Source organism: Bubalus bubalis, chromosome 3 (genome assembly GCF_019923935.1).
Source record: "Bubalus bubalis isolate 160015118507 breed Murrah chromosome 3, NDDB_SH_1, whole genome shotgun sequence".
NCBI classification, from domain to species: domain Eukaryota; kingdom Metazoa; phylum Chordata; class Mammalia; order Artiodactyla; family Bovidae; genus Bubalus; species Bubalus bubalis.
Genome location: NC_059159.1, coordinates 145,476,528 through 145,498,676, shown reverse-complemented (window position 1 = coordinate 145,498,676; position 22,149 = coordinate 145,476,528). Strand labels below are relative to the sequence as shown.

Genomic DNA, 22,149 nt, shown 5'->3' with positions numbered 1-22,149 from the left:
GATTCAATGTGAAAATCATTTCTGAAAGTACATTTTACAAAGGCAGAGGGATAAGAAAGCACAGGGTCAGTTTGACTGAAACAAAGGGTATGTGAAAAGAAATACTAAGAGACGAAGGTAGGAAAAGTAGGTCTGTAGTCTTATATGTATAAACCTGACTTCAGCTGTTACCAAAAAAATCAAACTGAAAGCAATTCCCCTCAGTGTTACAGTACTTGGAGTACCTGAATCTAGAACTCGTAACTTGGCTCCCATCCTGATTCTTTCAAAGTTTGCCTTTTATTACTGAAAACCTGAGCTGACCTGAAAGGAAAAGGAGCAGCAGCAAAGTGTTTTCAGTGATTGGAAATACAGCAGGAGGGGAATTGTTGAGGGAGCACATCTTCTGAGACATTTTAGGATAAACTGCTTACTGGGGCAGGGGTGAGGTTGGAAGAACTGATGAAAAGTTTTGTGACTAAGGAAGAAATTTTTATCTGTAAGTCTTTGGATAACGATTTCATTTATAAATGGTGAACTGTTGTTATTCATGGAAATGATTTGAATTGGCACATTTCTTCCCAATCTGAATTATTCTGTCCATTCTATTTCCAAAAATTAAGTGTTAAAATTTTTTCAGGGTCTTACCAAAATCTATTATTAATGTTATGATATGGTTTTATTTTATTCTTTAAGCCCGATAACCTTTCTTTTCCAGTGTAAAGAGAGTGGTGCTTTTACTGTGCTTGTTGACAACTATGTGAAAGAGGAAGAAGGCACTGGGATTGTACACCAAGCTCCTTACTTCGGTGCTGTGAGTACTATAAATCTTGCAAGTGTACTTATGAGAAGTAAATGTCATTGGCCACTAAGTTGTGTGTGTGTGTATGTGTATCACAGAAAGATGTTTCTCACTGTTGTTCAGACTGTGGAGATACCTCCTCCCAAAGAGAAAAAAGTTGCATCTGAAATTCCTTTCCATCCTGAGCTGGTTCTGAAAATGGTAGGCTAAATCCTGAGCGTTGCTAGGCATTTTGTCTTTCTAAAAGGCATGCAGTGTTTTATCCATTTGTTATTTAAATATTTGCTATACAGTTTGTGCTTTATGTGGAGAAGGAAATGGCAATCCATTTCAGTGTTCTTGCCTGGAGAATTTCATGGACAGAGGAACTTGGTGAGGTACATACAGTCCATGGGATCACAAAGAGTCGGACAAGACTGAGGGACTGTCCTTTGCGTTTTATGATACGCAGCTGGGAGTTTCGACAAGGGCACATTGAGTTATACAGTCACCACAGCCATCAAAATGAAGAAAAGTTCCATCACCTCTGCTGTGTTGTTGACTACATACTATATGATCAGAAGAGAGACTTTGATTTCTTTCTTCAGAGCTATGCAGTGTGATTAACTTAAAATTTTTCCCAGGGTCAGTTCAGTTCAGTCGCTCAGTCGTGCCCGATTCTTTGTGACCCCATGAACGGCAGCATGCCAGGCCTCCCTGTCCATAACCTACTGCCGGAGTCTACCCAAACCCATGTCCATTGAGTCAGTGATGCCATCCAACCATCTCATCCCCTGTTGTCCCCTTCTCCCACCTTCAATCTTTCCCAGCATCAGGGTCTTTTCAAATGAGTCAGCTCTCCACATCAGGTGGCCAAAATACTGGAGTTTCAGCTTCAACATCAGTCCCTCCAATGAACACCCAGGACTGATCTCCTTTAGGATGGACTGGTTGGATCGCCTCGCAGATCAAGGGACTCTCAAGAGTCTTCTCCAACACCACAGTTGAAAAGCATCAATTCTTCTGCACTCAGGTTTCTTTATAGTCCAACTCTCACACCCATACATGACCACTAGAAAAACATAGCCTTGCTGGACGGACCTTGTTGACAAAGTAATGTCTCTGCTTTTTAATATGCTGTCTAGGTTGGTCATAACTTTCCTTCAAGGAGTAAGCGTCTTTTAATTTCATGGCTGCAGTCACCATCTGCAGTGATTTTGGAGACCCAAAAAATAAAGTCAGCCGCTGTTTACCCATCTATTTGCCATGAAGTGATGGGACCAGATGCCATGATCTTCGTTTTCTGAATGTTGAGTTTTAAGCCAACTTTTTCACTCTCCACTTTCACTTTCATCAAGAGGCTCTTTAGTTCTTCTTCACTTTCTGCCATAAGGGTTGTGTCATCTGCATATCTGAGGTTATTGATATTTCTCCCACCATTCTTGATTGCAGCTTGTGCTTCTTCCAGCCCAGCGTTTCTCATGATGTACTCTGCATGTAAGTTAAATAAGCAGGGTGACAATATACAACCTTGACATACTCCTTTTCCTATTTGGAACCAGTCTGTTGTTCCATGTCCAGTTCTAACTGTTGCTTCCTGACCTGCATACAAGTTTCTCAAGAGTCAGGTCAGGTGGTCTGGTATTCCCATCTGTTTCAGAATTTTCCACAGTTTATTGTGATCCACACAGTCCAAGGCTTTGGCATAGTCAATAAAGCAGAAATAGATGTTTTTCTGGAACTCTCTTGCTTTTTCCATGATCCAGTAGATGTTGGCAATTTGATCTCTGGTTCCTCTGCCTTTTTTAAAACCAGCTTTAGCATCTGGAAGTTCATGGTTCACGTACTATTGAAGCCTGGCTTGGAGAATTTTGAGCGTTACTTTACTAGTGTGTGAGATGAGTGCAGTTGTGCGGTAGTTTGAGTATTCTTTGGCATTGCCTTTCTTAGGGATTGGAATGAAAACTGACCTTTTCTAGTCCTGTGGCCACTGCTGAGTTTTCCAAATTTGCTGGCATATTGAGTGCAGCACTTTCACAGCATCATCTTTTAGGATTTGGAATAGCTCAACTGGAATTCCATCACCTCCACTAGCTTTGTTCATAGTGATGGTTCCTAAGGCCCACTTGACTTTGCATTCCAGGTTGTCTGGCTCTAGATGAGTGGTCATACCATCGTGATTATCTGGGTCATGAAGATCTTGTTTGTATAGTTCTTCTGTGTATTCTTGCCACCTATTCTTAATATCTTCTACTTCTGTTAGGTCCATACCATTTCTGTCCTTTATTGAGCCCATCTTTGCATGAAATGTTCCCTTGGTATCTCTAATTTTCTTGAAGAGATCTCTAGACTTGCCCATTCTATTGTTTTCGTCTATTTCTTTGCATTGATCACTGAGGAAGGCTTTCTTATCTCTCCCTGCTATTCTTTGGAATCTGCATTCAAATGGGTATATCTTTCCTTTTCTCCTTTGCTTTTTGCTTCTCTTCTTTTCTCAGCTATTTGTAAGTCCTCCTCAGACAGCCATTTTGCCTTTTTGCATTTCTTTTTCCTGGGGATGGTCTTGATCCCTGTCTCTTGTACAGTGTCACAAACCTCCGTCCATAGTTCTTCAGGCACTCTGTCTACCAGATCTAAAATGCTGCTGTAGGGCTCTGGAGTCTCTGAATGATCCTTGAGTTAACTTCAGTTGAGAGAATAACAAAAGTTGGTTACAATTATAGGTCATGATACTGAAAAATTCTATAAATCTGTTGCCTGAGATGCTTTTCTCCTGCCACATCCACACATAACTATTTTGTACTTCCCTTCCTCCTTTTTCCTTTGCCCTAGGACGATTATCGGATCTGTATGGATTTCAACATCATTCAGAAAGACTCTCTCCCTATTTGCCCTGTGGATGCCTCAGGCTGTTTTACAGCTGAAGTGACAGATTTTGCAGGACAGTATGTGAAGGTTTGTATCTATGTGACTTCGAAAGGTGTCAGTTTCATCCTACTTCTTTCATTAATTAGTTTTTGTTAAATAGCTTTCATATCTGGGATATTTTTTTTTCCCCAGGAAGTTGGTTTTGTTTTGTTTCAGCATATAAAATCAGATCAGCTGCTTTCCAAGGTCTAATATCTTCAGAGGATGCATGCTGTAATTTCAAGGGTAGGAATCAGAAAAAATGAACTCTGGTTTGTGACTCAGGAAGCAGCTTTTTGACCTTGTGTAATCACTGCTAATTGAAAATTTAATTTCTTAAATGATCTGGAACATACTTTAAAAGTACTTAATGTTATACAGTAGCTGACATATAGACCAAGTATTTTTGTAATACTTTTGTTATTTATGTGTTTTATTCACTGTAAAGGAAACAAAATAACAGATTTTAGTAATATACTTAATTATATTGTATTAGTAATTATTTGGGATATTTTAATGGCTAGATTTTAATTTTTTAAAAATAGGAGGCTGACAAAAATATCATCAAGACTCTAAAGGAACAAGGTCGACTTCTTGTTGCCAGCACCTTCACCCATAGCTACCCTTTTTGTTGGAGGTGAGATGAAATACAGCTAGAGCTTCAGATTTGTGAATATACTTGATATGTAAACCCATTTCATCATTTCATGGTTCCCATCTCATTTGTATCCTTTCAAGTTAGTGTGTGGAAACTTCATTTTTGTTTTAATGAGAATTTTATGAATTCACATATATAGTTATTTTATCTTTAGATGTTAGAAAAATAGATCTGTACCAGTATCTTTTGTGTTGAGATCACATTTCTCTAGGATGAGATATATCTCTACAATTTTCTAATGGAATTTAGTGAGAAATATCATGTGATGTCCGACATCATACTATGAAGATGTGGGTTAAAATGGAATGTTCAGTGGCATCATGTTTCATTCCTGTTTCCTCTTTGCTGAGGTTGACATCAGTTCTTAGACAGCTGTCACACAAGCAGAACTACAGTTTTTCTCTTGTTAACTTTCATTTTCCACCTATTGTGGAGGGAGATGACATAGACACTAGTATTTGCAGTAGAAGACCTGATACATGATGGTCATGTGACTAAGAAACTAAAGGTCAGTCTTACCCTGGGTCCCTGCATACCTCAGTCTGACCAGCCACATTCTGCATTTTTGCTTTCCCAGGTCAGACACTCCACTCATTTACAAAGCAGTGCCTAGCTGGTTCGTTAGGGTGGAGCACATGGTGGATCAGCTGCTGAGGAACAATGACCTGTGTTACTGGTGAGCAGTTAACTGTGTGTCTTCATAATGTCCTTTGTCAGTAGTTAATATTGGTTTACACTTCCTCCAAATTATAATTGTTTTAAAAGCCATCTTTAATTGTATAGTAATAGCTGTGTGTTATTTTGTTTATTCAGGAACACAGAATAATTTAAATAATTTTGTATAACAGAAGCAGAATCCCTCTCATGATAGACATATAGGGGATATGTCGTACCTCATGATAAGACATACAGGGGAATATTTTTCTTAACCCAGTGAAAATGAGAAGTTGCCATTCATTTGATCTGAATGACTTTGGAAAACTGTCAGAATCCCCTAGCTTTAAGTGATAGTCATTTTCAGGATAAAAATTTATCTTTGGAGGTACTACAGAAGCCATTTAATACTTTATTTTTGACACTTATTGAGTTCCTAAAATACGGTGATGCCTTGTGTACTCTGGCTTCATAGATAAACACTGCAAGGATAGAATCCTTGTTCTTCTCAGCTAATATCTAAATTGCAGAGAGGTGTTACAGTAGTTTTTCCCTTTTGCCATGGTGGGTGTGTTCCAAGACCCCCCCAGTGGATGTCTGAAAACGCAGATAGTATTGAATCCTAAATGTATTTCTCTGGTAGCTCAGTGGTAAAAAATCTGCCTGCAGTGCAAGAGACACAGGTTTGATCCCTGGGTCAGGAAGATCCCCTGGAGAAGGAAGTGCAACCCAGTCCAGTATTCTTGCCTAGAGAATCCCTTGACAGAGAAGCCTGGTGGGCTACCGGTCATGAGTTGGACACAACTTAGTGACAAAACAACAACTGAACCCTATACGTTGTATACGGTGCTTTTCCTGTACATATTTACACACCTGTGATGAAGTTTAATTTATAAACTAGGCACAATAAGAGTATCCAAATTGCTAGCATCACTGCTTTTGTACTTTGGGACCATTATTAAGTAAAAATAAGGGTTATCTGAACACAGGCACTGAAGTAGTCAACAGTTGACTTGGTAACTGAGCCTGCTAGGCTACAGTCCATGGGGTCACAAAGAGTCGGATGTGTCTGGGTGACGAAGCAGGTACACTGTAGGTGCAAAAATGATCTAAGTCTAAATCTTTGTATTCCAGAAGAACATTTTTTTACGGAGAGTTTTGAGGGTAATCACTAGTTTTTACTTCTTCCAAGAAGTTCTTGGGGGAAGTAAGAAATAGTGCATTTGACTTTGGAAGAATGGAGAGACTCTCTGGGCAGTAAGAGGAAATTGTATATTTCTTAGTAAGTTGACCCTGATTTCTCAAGAGAAAGTAGTTTTTTTTCATTTTTATACCTTTTAGTTTCCTAGTGGAGTGCTCAGTATGGATAATTAGTGTGGCTGCCTTATTGGGAATTGTGGGGAGAGAGTACAGGCCTATAAATTGACCTAACTCAGGCTTGAAGCTTGGCAAGATTTTCTGCAAAGTTGAACCTTAAAGAATAAGGAGTCATTTACCAGTCAGAAGCTGTAGGAACCTTGGGGAAGGAGGGTGGCAAGTTGAAGGTTATCAAAGTGGAGGGATGGCACAGGCAAAGGCAGTGAGGTAAGCAGCTATGTTCTAAGTACTTGCCTTATTCCTGGACCCTGAAGCGCAGTGGCAGGGGGACTGCAGGTGAGCCTGGAGAGGCAGCTACCCACCGACTACAAACAGCCCCACTCGTTCGCACTCTTACTTTATAGGTGATTAAGAGCCCTTACCTAGTGACTTTTAGTAAAAGCCCTATTGTGTGGTTGACCGGAAGACTAGGTCTGAGTAGGATCAGGGTAATTAGTTAAAGAATTGCAGCAGTCCTGCAGTTGGAGAGCAGGACTGGGAAGCTTATGTTCTGTGGAGTTTCATATTACAGAGCATCTTCCCTGGGATGAATTCACAGCAGAAACAACCACTGTAGGTTTTTTGGTACTGTCCTTGTAGAAAACATTCTCCTAGAAGTGAGTGCACAGATTCCAGAGTGTTAATTTCACAAAGGATTATACAAAGGCTTATGCAGATGTAATTTTATAAGTTTACTTACTAATGTTTTGATGTGATTATCTGATATGTTTATTGCAGGGTCCCAGAGTTTGTGCGAGAAAAGCGATTTGGAAATTGGCTGAAAGATGCACGTGACTGGGCAATTTCCAGAAACAGATACTGGGGCACTCCTATCCCACTGTGGGTCAGCAGTGACTTCGAGGAGGTGAGGAAGGGCAGGAGGGCCATGTATCCTCGTGTTGATTTTTGCAGAAGCACCTCGTTCATGTATCTCAGTATGGGGTAAAAGAATATGGTTTCTTTATTATTTCATTCCTTTATTTCATCAGGTTTTTTTTTCTTTATTCCTTCCTAAAATCATGACATAAATAAGAATATGTTTTTAATTTATTTTAAATTATATTTTCTTTAATTAAATATAGTTTTAAATTTCCCTTTGTGTAAAAGTGAAGAATGCAAGTTGTATTTGTCTCTGGGAAATCCTTGTTTATCTTGTGTTACTTAGATTCTTTTTTTCCTCGGAGTTTTTGATGAACAGAAAAGACTCCACGCCCTGCACTAAGTGGCAGTATATTGAAACAACCTTTTAGTGATAAAAAGGACAACTTAAAATTACCAAAGGATTACAGACCTTTAATCTATAAAGTCAAACGTGTGTGTGTGTGTGTGTGTGTAAATTAATAATAACAGACATAAAGATGTATTTCCTGTGCTGAATGCTAAGAGCATTAGAACGGTTATGAAGAGCAGCAGCCCAGGGACCTCAGTAAATCTCTGATAGGAACCTGAAAGGCAAGAGTGAAATAACTGTATCAGAGGACTTTTCAGAACTGAGCAGGAAGGGCAGAGAAAGAAGGCTGTGTATGTTTATTAGATAGCAGATGTCCTCTGGGTGTGAACTACAGCAGCTCCTACTGGTGTAAGTAGGAACTGGGCTCCTGTTTGATGACTCCCCATTATGAACATCCCCTGCCAAGTCCCTTTCCCAGCCTCCTTGCATGAACATAATCCTGATATCTTTCAATATAATTATTTGGTCCAGTTCATACACAATAAATTAGTTCCAGCTTTGACTTGAGAAGATTTTGGATTAAAAAGCCAAATTCAGGTGCCAGGAATAAACTAAGATGCCTTAGAGCAATAGTCTAGGCATTTCACTTACGCTTATTACTTTTGGCAGAGATTTGGACATAGTAAATCCTCAGGAAATACTTGTTGAGACGATGGCTGTGAAATTCTCTCTCTGTCGGGAATTTCTCTGGTACAGGGATAGGTAGCGAAGAAGTGAAGTCTGCTCACCTATTCAGTTTCCCACAGTCTTTCATGAGGAGCCACACTGATGATAACTGTTGTGAAGATGAAAGGTTTCTAAATCTAAAAATAAATGTTACATAAATTAACTGCATGTGAACTTTGACTCTGAGGCCTTTTATCTTTGACAGGTAGTATGTATTGGGTCAATAGCAGAACTGGAAGAACTATCAGGAACAAAAATCTCAGATCTCCACAGAGAGAGGTCAGTTTCTGCACGTTTGATTCACTTCAGTTCTGTCATTCAGAGAGTATGGGGTTAGGTCCTAGCCTATTAAGACATGGTCTCTGTTGCAGGTCATAGAGCTCCATGAAGAGATCAAACACTAGTTTGCTAAATTACTTTGCTGTAGATGATTCATTTCATCTTGAGGAAAGGTGGCCTCTGTCCTTGAGTTAGATGTCAGGGGACTTTGATATATAACCTTCCAGACTGAGTACTGATGACACTTTCTGAAAGCCTGTGATAATTGCCAATATTTCTGTTTGCATGTAAAAGAGCTGTGAGAGCATTGTGTTTCCTTCTGGCAATTAAACCGTGTGTTCTGTTTTGCTTAAAGTTAATTGAAGCAGCTATTTCTTCGTTTACTTCTTTGTTTACTAGCATTGACCATCTGACCATTCCTTCACGCTGTGGAAAGGGATTGTTGCATCGTGTCTCTGAAGTGTTTGACTGTTGGTTCGAGAGTGGCAGCATGCCATATGCTCAAATTCATTATCCGTTTGAAAACAAGAGGGAGTTTGAGGATGCATTTCCTGCAGACTTCATTGCTGAAGGCATTGACCAAACCAGAGGATGGTATGTTCCTTGTTCTTTAAAGTGATTTATTGATTTGATTTAACTTAGCAGGTATTTTACTTTGTATTAATCAGCTGGGTGCTGGGGAGATTGTGTCAGACAAGATAGGCTCTCCTCCTGCCCTCTGCACCTTACCACCACATACCATAAAAGTGTCTTTTGAGAAGGTATCTCTCACTACATTACTGTAGTAGTTTTAGAGTTTGAATTATTTCTTTGACATTTTTGAATACAGAGATTCATTATATTGGAAGTTTAAGTGATACAAAACAATATATGTCCCTCTTAGTTTACTTCAAATCATTCACTCAAATATTTAGTGTGTATTTACATACAAGATACTGGGGAGGTTGCTACAAAATTGAGGAATAGTTGAAAATGTACTCAGGTGTTAAGGCTAGCCTCATAACTTTGTGAAAAATCCAGATTTAAAATCTAAAAAAAAAACAAAGCCCATGATGGGAGTAAGAGTTTGCTTGCATAACTCATAGACCCACATGCCACAAGGAAGATCAAAGATCCCATTTGCTACAATTAAGACCAAATACCCCTTCCTCTGAGGGCAGGTCAGGAGGACCCTGGTTTTATCTGGTGCCTTACTGAAAGTGGTGCCCTCATCCTTTTAATTAGAAAAAGATGAATTACTGGGCCACAATGCTGGATAGTTACATGTATGTCTTTAGGGGTCCTGCCAACCATTTTGAGCCCTTCCATTCCAGCAGTGAGATTTATCTGAGTCTTTCTCACGAGGACTGAGGCCTGGCTGGACTGTCCACCCACCCTGCTGTATTGCTGGTGACGAGATTGTCCTCTTTGGGGGTATCAGTCTGTCTCCTGTGGAGAGCCTGGGATTTGACCTCATAGATCATTTTGACTTACACGTTTTGGACTTCAGCCATAATCTAAAGACTGCAAACTGGCTGTGATTCAGTATAACCTGGACCAGTCCTGTTTGCCCCATGACATCAGGTGGGAACTGAATGTTGTGACCACTAACAGTAATATCAGTTGTCCCATCTTCTCCTCCCATGGGTAGGTGCAGGGTTGAGGGACGCTAGGTCCCTTCCTCCTTGGGCTGAGGGCTCCTTCCTTTTGGTGCTCTGTCCCATCCACCTCCCTCCAACTGCTGGCTCAGGTCAGCTGTGCTCTGCTGGGGAGCAAAGGGAAAGGGGAGGAGGGAGAAGCAAGCCATGTGTGAGTCTCAGGAGCTTCCCCCTCCCCACTCCTTATCCCCTTGCTTGAGCCATGGGCGTTGATTGGAAGCTGAGAGGAGTTACAGCTGTTGGCATGAAATCTCCTTCACCCTAACCTGGGGAGGTGAGGACCAGCAGATAATTCCATCCTTCCTTGAGCTGTTGCTGAACACTGACACTCTAAAGCCAGCTCAGATTCTATAAAAATAAAGTAAAAAAGAAACAAAAAACAATGTTTTTGGACTGACCCACGTTCTTATTATACTTTCATTTGTAATGTTTCTGAAGGAATATTTAAGGAATGCTGGGTCATTTTCTATCTTTACTGCTAGTAGTCTTCACAAACTGTTGGAATTCCAGCCTTAATGTTCTGGAATGTACTATTTTTAGCTTTCAATCCATTTTTCTATAGGAACAGCTATTCTTAAAGAGAAAGCCAGATGATTGACCAATAAGTTGTTTCTCTGAGGAATTTCCAGATCTGGCAACTGTTAAAAGCTGTCATGTGGGTCCACATATGCACACTGCCTCCCTCCCCTTCTGTCAGGCATGGTCTACCTCTCCTAAGAACTATGGTCCTATTTACCTGCCCTCAGAGGAAGGGGTATCTGATCATTTATTCAAGGGATCAGGTCTCCCATCTCCATCAGTTGTGTCTGGTGATGTTCTTCGACTGCAAAATCCGGTCCTAGATGACACTGGGACAGCTTACATGGGTGTGATGTGGTTCTTTTAGGAAACAATCTAGCTAGCAAACAAATGGCATGCATGATATCTGATATAATAAAAACATTTTCTATGTTCCTACAGTCTACCTTTTGACTTTTGAATGAGAGTGCTTTTTGCGTCTTTTGTCATCAGGCTGTCCCCTATGACCTTGTACTAAAGGCAACATACATCTCTGGATTTTCAGCCTGGCATTTCTGGGAGGTCCTGAGAAGAACACCCAGCATTGCCCACCTCTGCCTTGTGGCTGTCCAACTAGCTCCCCAAGGCAGGTGATAGTACTGTCCCCAGCAGAGAGTCAGTACCTCACTCCAGAGTTTTATTTGCTTTAAATAAAGTACATTTTATTCCTAGTGAAAAGCTCTAGTATGATTGGTCTACAGTGGGTCCTGTCCTTAATTTTTTTACTGCTCCCTAGATGATCCTGATATATCACCAGGATTAAGAACCATTGCTTTAAGTGCTTATCAAGAAATGTAACTTACCTAAAATAGAAATTCAGTCCAATAAGTAAACACAGTTTTCTTTCCTATGCTTAAAATCTATTTCTTATTTTATTGAACTGTTTCTTTGTGTGTTTTTTTCCCCCCAGGTTTTACACTCTGCTGGTGCTAGCCACATCTCTCTTTGGACGGCCACCATTCAAAAATGTGATTGTGAATGGACTTGTCCTGGCAAGGCAGGTGCACTCCCTTGTACAATGATGAGTTCCAGTTCCTCTCTGTTCTTAGAGCATTTTCTGGTTGGATCTAACCATTCTTTGTGAATAGAGGAATTTAGAAATGCACCAGTTCTGTTCCTATTCTTTCCTTCCTTCTACTTTTATACTTCTTTCTGTTTTCTGTTTTCATCCAACTTCTGTCCTTCTCCACCTGTAGCATTCTATCTCTACATATCCCTCTATCTTATGAGAAGGACTTCATTAAGAACTAAGCCTAATGGAGGCGGACCAAGGAGGGGACATGTGTCCCATTATACTACTAATGATAAAATAGCATTTGTCATTTAGAATTTTATAAAGTACTTTTGCTTATAGCTCTTATTTAATCTATGAACTGGTCCTTTAATGTACTTTTAGTTGTCCTCTTTTTAATATATGAAGAACCTATTAGTTCTAGAGGCTTATAATAGAGAACTCTTATTTTTTCCTTTGCTTCTGTTGCCTCTAGTCATTAAAAGTAAAAACAAAAACAAGAAAATTAATTATTATACATAGATATCTTGCTTCATGTGCCCTTCAAAGTGAGGGATGACACCTAGCACTGTCCCAGGCCCTGTTTTGAGCATTTATACATCTTTACTCATTTACTCCCAGAGCCATTTGAAATGGGTCCTTTAATTGTCCAGTTCAACATCTGAGGCATTTGAGGTGCAGAAGAAGTAAGGTTACACTGCAACAGAGTGATAAATTCTAGTTCTGTACCTACGCAGTCTGGCTCTACAGTCTGTGCTTCAAAAAAAAAAAATAGAAATCTTATTGAATTATAGTTGTGAAAATTAATAGAGACCACTTATGTGCTTTGCCTGGTTTCCCCAGTGGTCATGTTTCTTGAAACCATAGCACATCGTCAAGATCAGGCTGTTGAATCAGTTCACCAATCTTAATCAGATTTCCCCAGTTACACTCATTTGCTATTGCATGCAATATTTCATGTATAGGTTCCTCTATCCACCCGCACAGTCAAAATACTGGGCCTGTTTCAGCATCACAGGATGTCTCTATTGCCCTTTTATAACCATACCTTCTCTACCCCTTCATACCCCACCAAGTTCAGCTTCAGCCCTAATCTCCAACACCTGGCAACCATTAATCTATTCCCCATCTCTGTAATTTTGTCATTTCAAGCATGATGCATAAATGGATTTGTATCCAGTTCTGTGCTTGATTTTTTTTGTTCGGTGTAATTCCTGGAGATCCCTTAGGTGGTTGTATGTATCCATAGTTCCTTCTCGTTGTTGAGCAGTGTTCCATGATGACCCGCAGTTTGATCTTTCACCTGCTGAAAGACATTGAGGTTGTTTCTAGTGTTTGCCAACTATGAATAAAACTGTGAACTTTTCTTCATAGATTTTGTGTGAATCGAAGTTTTCATTTCTCTGGGATAAATACAAAAGCTGTGTTTTTGAATTGTTATACTCTTACATCTTCCTGCTGCCATTTATCCTGAAACTTCTCCATTTACTCACTACAGTAGTCTGAAACAAGCTTACACAGATTTTAACAAAACAACCTTATTGTTGTGCCTTAATAGTAGCTTGTGTCCCATTTGCAAATAATAGATAATATGTAGATAATTATTCCAAATTATAGATAATCTGTAGATAATTATTCCAAATTATAGATAATCTGTAGCCATATATAAACTGTGATGTTGACTTATTTAATTGATGTCTCCCTTTTGTTTTTCAAGTGATGGTCAAAAAATGAGCAAACGCAAAAAGAATTATCCAGATCCACTTTCAGTAATTGATAAATATGGTGCTGATGCCCTCAGGTACAGACCAGTGCTCTGCCTTGTGTGTATTTGTCGTCTCTTATGTGAGCATCTTACATTCAGTGATACAGTCATGGTTTCGGTGATGCTAATCATTCTATTAATTTGGTTTATAATTAGCTCTTTTTTAAAAATGCACGTCTATTATATGGAATTGTATTGATATGTTATTGACTTTAAATCCCCAAGATCGTTTTCTAAATTGTAAAAATGTTTCTAAATCTAGAGGTCTTTTGGAATATGAGACTCTGAGTTAGATTTTATTGAGTAGCACAGGTACTTCAAATTAGTTGCTGGTGCCTCTCCTTTACTCCTATAGATTCCCTGTCTTGTTGGTATTAAAATTCTCTTATATCATTTATTTCTATTTTGCACTTACTCCTCAGACAGCCATATGAGGTACATTTATGCTAGAGCAAATAAAAATACTGAAAATTGTTTAGAGAAAGACACTGCTTGAAATAGAGCTATTAACTTTTCAGTGCTCAGGTTAAAAGTAACCATGGAGATCTTGTTCTGCATCCTCCTGTTACTAACAGGAGACCCACACCCAGGGCCTTTGGGCAAGCATACTCACGGTTCCCATGTTGCCTGGGAGCAGTTTATTCAGTGTCCTGCAATCCCAGTTATGTGTTAGACTCAACCTTGGCATAGCTGACTACTTGGCCTGATTATTCTTTGTATTGAAGGCTGTCCTGCAGGATGTTTAACACTGTCCCTGACCTCTGCCCTCTGAGTCCCTCTGTGTTGACAAAATGCTTGTGTGGCTGTTCCTTGTGAATCCCTGATGCCTAAACATACAGTCCTGGGAGGAGGGCCTGGTTACTTCCTCTTGGTGCTGCCATGCCTTCTGGGGCCTGTGCCAAACCAGCCCAGGACATGATTCTAGGTTAGTCCAGTGCCATATTTTGGTGTGGCACTCTTGGTCTCCCCTTTAGAATTTTCTAGGTCTCTTACACAAAGTGAGAACTTTGTCAGTTTTAAGCAGACTGTTTGAAAAGTATTTATAATGTCCCCATTTTGCAGAAAAAGTGCTGATATGGGTATTACCCTGTCAACATGTCAGTAATATTTGGTTTACTGTCTTCATTCCATTTCCATGTAATTTTTTCTTCTTCCAGATTATATCTGATTAACTCCCCTGTGGTAAGAGCAGAAAACCTTCGCTTTAAGGAAGAGGGTGTCCGAGATGTCCTGAAGGATGTACTGCTCCCTTGGTACAATGCCTATCGCTTCTTCATCCAGAACGTACTAAGGCTACAGAAGGTATGGGTTGCAGTGCTGTGGAGTGGGATCTGCCCCGCTGAGCTGGGTTTGTAAAAGATAGGGGTGAGCTGTGAGGTGGAGTTCCATGAGAGATTCGGCTGAGCAGGCCCCATGGGTGGGGGCTCGGAGCCGTTGGAGAGGCCATAGATGAAGGTGCAACAGTTGTCTGGGGACTGTGCTGAGCCAAGGAGAACAGGACTGGAGCTTTGCCATTTGGGCAGATGCTCACCTCTGCAAGACACAGATGCTTCACCTGTTTAAGAAGAGTTGCATTGGATATTCATTTAGCCAGCCAAATTCATGATGAGCAAGCAAGTAAAGGGTCAGCTACTGTCAGAGTGAGTGCCTCGTAAAGGCTGCTGCCTATGAGTGGTCAAGAAGGGCCACTTCATGAGTGCATTTGGGCTGAGACTCCAAGAAAAATTCTCATTGAGTTGCTGGGGTGAAAAACAGTGGTTGTGATACACGTGAAGGTGTCTCAGAGCAGTTACTTGCTGACTTGGGAAGCATCCTCTGAGAAGCCCCCATATATTTTTCTGCCTCTGGTTCATCTTGTCTGCTAATGAAGCCCCCCTCCCAGGAAGAACAGGGTCTTCTCCAGGCCCTAGTGTTGTTCCTCTTTTTGATCCCACCACCTCTCAGGCCAGTAGTCATTAAGTGGACCTACTTTGCAGACCTCTGCCTGTGTGGAACTCAAGAAAACAGACTGGGTTAAACCACTCATCTCTGGGGCTTATCTGGGCCTGGCAGAAAGATGCAGACAACAGCATTGGGTGCTTAAATCAGGGCAAGAGTCAGTATGGTTGCTCCCTTGCCATCCTGATGGTGATACTATTGAGAAGGGACAGGTGAAGTGGGCCTTAAGGATCAAGGAGGATTTGCAAAGGAAAAAGCAGCAGGTAAATAGAGCATTCTGGGTAAAATAAATTAAGCAAAGACATTAACTCCTAGTATTCATTTTCAGCTTATAGATAGTTGTACTTTCCTACCCAGTTTTACTGTCCATCCTTCCTCAGATTTAAGGTAACTAAACACTATATTTACTGACAGGATTTTGAAATATTTCTGAATTCATAATTACTCTTTGATGATAGGAATCATTTTTTCCTAAATTCTCTTTAGTTCATTCAGAAATGTATTTCATTAATTGAGGACTTAATGTTCCAAATTTAGCATTTACTTGGAAAATATTGTTAAGAATCAGAAATTTAGATTGCCAATAGAGTCTGTATTTTGTGATTTTTTTTTTTTTTTGGTTTGGCTAGTTCTTTCAGTTTAAATCATTTAAAGAGTTCATTTCCTTACAGTGGTTTCCCCCATGCATGCAAAAAGTTTCAATAATTGTCACTTCCTAGGAAGAAGAAATGGAATTCCTTTACAACGAGAACATGGTTAAAGAAAGTACCAACATCACAGACCGGTGGGTCCTGTCCTTTATGCAGTCGCTCGTTGGGTTCTTTGAGACCGAAATGGCAGGTATGTCTCTTTTAGCCTTCCTCCCAGGAATGAAGATTCTCTCTTTATAATTACTCTTTTAGTATTTAATTGTTTTTCTTTATAAACATAGACCTTTTTTTTTTGAAGAATAGTCAATTTACAATGTTGCATTAGTTTTTTCTGTACAGCAAAGTGATTCAGATATATATGTTTTTTTTTTCTTTTTCATATTCTTTTCTATTATGGTTTATTATAGGATATTGAATATAGTTCCATGTGCTATACAATAGGACTTTGTTGTTTATTTAATTTATAGTAGTTTGTATCTGTTAATTCCAAATTCCTGATTTATCCCTCCCCCATCCCATTTCCCCTTTGGTAACTGTAAGGTTTTTTTTTGTTTGTTGGTTTTTTTAAATGTCCATGAGTCTGTTTCATTTTGTGAATAAGTTCATTTGTATCATAGTTTATTTAGATCTCACGTATAAGTGATCTCTTACGGTATTTGTCTTTCTCTTTCAGACTTAGTATGATATTCTCTAGGTCCATACATGTTGCTGCAAAGGCTTTATTTCATATTATTTCATTCTTTTTATTGCTGAGGAGCATTCCTCTGTGTGTGTGTGTGTGCACACGCACATCTTCTTTATCTGTTCTTCTGTTGGTGGCCTTTTAGGTTGCTTCCATATCTTGGCTATTGTAAATAGTGCTGCAGTGAACCCTGGGGTGCATGCCTCTTTTCAAGTTAGAATTTCAGGTTTTTAAGGAACCTCCATACTGTTTCCATTGTGGCTATACCAGTTTACATTTCTACCAACAGTGTAGGGGAAGGTTCCTACGTGTGGAGACACCCTCTTCAGCATTAGTTATTTGAGGGCTTTTTTAATAATGGCCATTCTGACTGGTGTAAATGATAATTGGCAGTGTTGAACATCATCTGATGTGCCTATTGGCCATCTGTATGTCTTCTTTGGAAAAATGTCTGTTTAGGTCTTCTGCCCATTTTTTTTTTCTTGTTTTTATTTTTTTTGTACGAGATATTTGTATATTTTGGAAATTAAGCCCTTGTTAGTCACATTGTTTGCAAATATTTTCTCCTAGTCCACACATTGTCTTGTTTTATTCATAGTTTCTTTTGCTGTACAAAAGCTTATGGTTGATTACATCCCATTTGTATTTGTTACCATTTCTATGTTCTCTTGGAGGAGTTTTATGGTGTCATGTCTTAAGTCTTTATGCCATTTTGAGTTTATTTTTATGTATGGTGTAAATGAGTGTTCTAATATCATTGATTTACATGTGATTGTCCAGGTTTTCCCACACCACTTGCTGAAGAGACTATTCTTTTTTCCATTGTGTGTTCTTGCCTCCTTTGTGGAAGATTAATTCACCATAGGTGTGTGGTTTTCTAAACATAGAGGAAATTTTATAGAAATTTCGAGAGAGACAGAACACTAGATGAATAAATGTTTCTTTTTACCTCTCAAATATAATTTTAAGGCTTGTTTGTTGTAGAAATGTATTGTTCCAAGGCCTGAGAGATTGTCTTGAAGGGATATCTAGTGGCCTTACCCAGCACACGCAGACACCACACAGGCCCACGGAATCACAGGCTTCAGTAGTGGATGCCCGTGGGTTCAGATCCCAACTTGTACACCACTTGTTCCCTGGGGGAAGCATCGTCTAGTCTATGAGCCTCCATTTCTATCTCCAAAAAGTACCTAGTAATAGTTTTTATAAGACTTAGATAGAAACTGTGTACATACAGTAGCTAGCAGATAACAGGCAGGTTCTTAATAAGTAGTACTTGTTACTAATATGTTTTTAATTTATTTTTAGGTCTACTTTATTAAATAAGTAGACTGGAAAAATTAGGAAATTCAGAAACACAGTAAGGAAATCAACATTTCCCCACATTTCTGTTACCTAACAACAATGAATTTGTTTTTAGACAGAGGTTGAAAAGGTAGGTAATGTTGGTTTCCTTAAAGTCAGAGATAGACAACCATAAGTCAAGGTGAGAAATTCAAGAAACTATTAACCAGGATACCTGAGATGGGTCTGACTGTTTATGGGTCTGATAAAGTCGGTGGCCAGTGGAGAAAAAATGGCATCCCTGTATGCACCCTGGTAACATAAACCACCCTCCCACAGCATCCTGTGGTTGACAGGTGCTGCTACTCAGGTACAGCACTCCAGTGGATTTAAGAGGCCAGAGCAATCAGGTGGTTCATGTAGGGGTCTTCAGTTCCTCAGCTGATACATAGCTCTTCATGGAAAAGTTGATGCCTCTGTATTTGGCATAATTGGATGCTTAGTCCAGGAAATTTTGAATGTTTTATCAGTCATCCTAAAGGACTATGCCCACTTTTAAACATGCATAATAAGCAAGAGAGTTCCAAGAAAACATCTGTTTCTGTTTCTGTTTATTGACTATGCCAAAGCCTTTGACTGCGTGGATCACAATAAACTGGAAAATTCTGAAAGAGATGGGAATCCCAGACCACCTGACCTGCCTCTTGAGAAATCCAAGGGACTCCCAAGAGTCTTCTCCAACACCACAGTTCAAAAGCATCAATTCTTTGGCGCTCAGGTTTCTTTATAGTTCAATACTCACATCCATACATGACTACTGGAAAAACCATAGCTTTGACTAGACGGACGTTTGTTGACAAAGTAATGTCTCTGCTTTTCAGTACGCTGTCTAGGTTGGTCATAGATTTTCTTCCAAGGAGCAAGTGTCTTTTAATTTCACGGCTGCAGTCACCATCTGCAATGATTTTGGAGCCCCCCAAAAATAAAGTCTGTCACTCTTTCTACTGTATCTCCATCTATTTGCCATGAAGTGATGGGACCAGATGCCATGATCTTAGTTTTCTGAATGTTGAGCTTTAAGCCAACTTTTTCACTCTCCTTTTTCACTTTTATCAAGAGGCTCTCTAGTTCTTCTTCCCTTTCTGCCATAAGGGTGGTGTCATCTTCATATTTGAGGTTATTCATATTTCTCCTGGCAATCTTGATTCCAGCTTGTGCTTCCTCCAGCCCAGTGTTTCTCATGATGTACTCTGCATATAAGTTAAATAAGCAGGGTGACAGTATACAGCCTTGACGTACTCCTTTTCCTATTTGGAACCAGTCTGTTGTTCCATCTCCAGTTCTAACTGTTGCTTCCCAACTAGCATACAGGTTTCTCAAGAGGCAGGTCGGGTGGTCTGGTATTCCCATTCCCATCTCTTTAAGAATTTTCCAGAGTTTGTTGTGGTCCACACAGTCAAAGACTTTCACATAGTCAATAAAGCAGATGTTTTTATGGAACTGTCTTGCTTTTCTGATGATCCAGCAGACGTTGGCATTGATCTCTGGTTCCTTTGCCTTTTCTAAGTCCAGCTTGAACATCTGGAAGTTCATGGTCCACCTACTGTTAAATTATGGCTTGGGGAATTTTGAGCATTACTTTACGAGCATGTGAGATGAGGGCAATTGTGTGGTAGTTTGAGCGTTCTTTGGCATTGCCTTTCTTTGGGATTGGAATGAAAACTGACCTATCTCTCTAATAGATGTGATAGCCCTTGAATAGCAGGGCCTACTTGCTCTTCTTGTATCCAGCCCTGTCTTAAGCTCCCAAGACTTTTATATATTCTCACGGTCCGATTGGTTGTCTTACTTTCAGCTTACAGGCTCTATACTGTGGTTCCTCGCCTGGTCAAGTTTGTGGATATTTTGACCAATTGGTATGTTCGGATGAACCGTAGAAGATTAAAGGTAAGTGCAGGCTTCTTTTGGGAAGAGCAGAAAGTGCAAGAAGTATGAGAGTTGAGGAAAAATGAGAACAACCAAAAGGAAAAAGGGTGTTTTCAAATGCTCTCACTTTTTGAAGCTATCTTTTTCCTTTTCCTTTGCATATTAACTGTACTGCCATGTTTTGGATAGGGGAATCCTTAAGTTTAAAAGTCATCTCACATGTTTTCAAAACACAATTATAGACATCATATTAGAGGCAAAGTCTCAGGCCATTTAGGACTGTACTGAACAGACCTGTTAAAATCAAATAATTCATGCAGGTATTTTGCAAATGTTGTTCGGTACAGCTGTGACCTTCAGATGGGCACTTCATCGCTTCTAACACTAGAGGGACAGTTACTTATTGACGATACTCTTCATTAAGCCTTTGGGGATATAGGATGAGTGAAGCATGGAGCCTGTCCCAGAACTTAAGCTATGCATAAATAGCAGTGCTCCAAAACAGGGAGTGAGGTGCACCCAGACCACTGCCCATCAGTACTACCTTCAAATGTGTTAATGATAAAATCCTGTAACAAAACAGTAATTTTGTTTTGTTAAAATATATTACATACACGTGCATGTATGTGTGTGTATGCACATATATTTAACAGAACATTAAAATGTTTAAAGTAGTTATGTTATCTCTGGATAACTTAATTATAGCTGAGTTTGCCCCTTTTTATTACCTTTTTTTTTTCTCTGTAGTGAGCTACTGGTTTTAACAGTTTACTGTGTGTGGTTTTTATCCTTAGGGTGAAAATGGAGTAGAGGATTGTGTTATGGCCCTGGAGACCTTGTTTAGTGTTCTGCTTTCTTTGTGCAGACTTATGGTAAGATGCTTGATCCCATTCTAAAGCTCTAGCCCTGTGGGCTGCTTGTGGTGCCCAGTTGCTGCACTGTCCTCTGTTTGTATCTGTTCTCTATTTTTTCTACATTTTAAAGTCCTGTAATCATCTATGAGTATCAGGGAAGGTCTTGAGCTAACAGCTAACCAAACAAATACATATATTGCAAACAGTATTTCACTTGAGACATGTTCCTACCAATTGAAATATTCATTAAATGATATATAAGTAAAAATTCCACCCTTAGTTTCCTGTGTCTTATTTCTGCTCTTTCACTTTAATGTTACAAGCCTTCTATTTATTTCCTAAACTTACATGGAATGAGAACCTGCTTTATCCCAGGTCCTCTACCTGGTGTCTCATGTATGAGCTCATTCCTTCTTCCTGCTAAGCAGGTAGTATTTCCCCAGTTTACAGATGAGGTTTCTGAGATTTTAGGAATATTCATTCCTCTGCAATTGACTTAACTGGCATGTGGTCATCGGCTCCTGTTTTTATTATGGACATCTTCAAGGATGTTTTGGACACTTCTGTCTTTAGTCCTACTTCTTTGCTTCGTGAGTGTGTCTCACCAAGTTCAAAATGAGGTCATTTTCTTAGGGCATATTGTATTAACCTCATGTCCAGTTCTGTGCATATTCCCCTGTCATTTCTCTAAAATGTTTTAGTTGTTTCTAACTCTGAGATCAGTTAATGATGGCTACATATGAATGACATAATGTTTTCTGTCCTTATACAGGCCCCCTATACCCCTTTTCTTACTGAATTGATGTATCAGAATCTGAAGACACTGATTGACCCTGTTTCTGTCCAGGACAAGGACACATTCAGTATTCACTACCTCATGCTGCCCCATGTTCGGTAAGAATCAAATATACCTAAGCGTCACCTGCGCCATGGAAAGGAGAGTTGCTAGAGATGCACTCATGTGGGGGCCCCAGCTCCCTGCTCCAGCTCACCCATGCTATGCCTTCCAGTTGAGCTATTCCTCAGGCTACAGAATGAGTATAAGAGGGATACTTAGGGTGGAATCCACTGTAGATCTGTGGCATGCAGGGTGTGGGTAGGCCTTTGGTATCATTTTGGGGAGCTGCTATGCACTGAGCATCAGGCTCAAGCTTGCCTCTCACTGCTACTGCTGCTAAGTCGCTTCAGTCGTGTCTGACTCTGTGCGACCCCATAGACGTCAGCCCACCAGGCTCCCCCGTCCCTGGGATTCTCCAGGCAAGAACACTGGAGTGGGTTGCCATTTCCTTCTCCAATGCATGAAAGTGAAAAGTGAAAGTGAAGTCACTCAGT

At 39.8% G+C, this 22,149-nt stretch overlaps 1 protein-coding gene across 3 annotated transcripts in view; it reads left to right on the top strand.

Moving 5' to 3' along the window:
• Nucleotides 1-22,149, top strand: part of IARS1 (isoleucyl-tRNA synthetase 1) — a 76,893-nt gene that overhangs the window by 29,895 nt on the left and 24,849 nt on the right. For all 3 annotated transcript variants that reach the window (XM_006063093.4, XM_025282056.3, XM_044940283.2), the window contains 14 exons: nt 698-793; nt 3,593-3,715; nt 4,213-4,304; nt 4,903-5,001; nt 7,074-7,200; nt 8,438-8,511; nt 8,911-9,105; nt 11,617-11,703; nt 13,436-13,519; nt 14,641-14,785; nt 16,141-16,261; nt 19,893-19,984; nt 20,758-20,835; nt 21,590-21,711. In XM_006063093.4, coding sequence (XP_006063155.2) covers nt 698-793; nt 3,593-3,715; nt 4,213-4,304; nt 4,903-5,001; nt 7,074-7,200; nt 8,438-8,511; nt 8,911-9,105; nt 11,617-11,703; nt 13,436-13,519; nt 14,641-14,785; nt 16,141-16,261; nt 19,893-19,984; nt 20,758-20,835; nt 21,590-21,711 — 1,535 coding nt within the window. The remainder of the gene's footprint in view (nt 1-697; nt 794-3,592; nt 3,716-4,212; nt 4,305-4,902; nt 5,002-7,073; nt 7,201-8,437; nt 8,512-8,910; nt 9,106-11,616; nt 11,704-13,435; nt 13,520-14,640; nt 14,786-16,140; nt 16,262-19,892; nt 19,985-20,757; nt 20,836-21,589; nt 21,712-22,149) is intronic.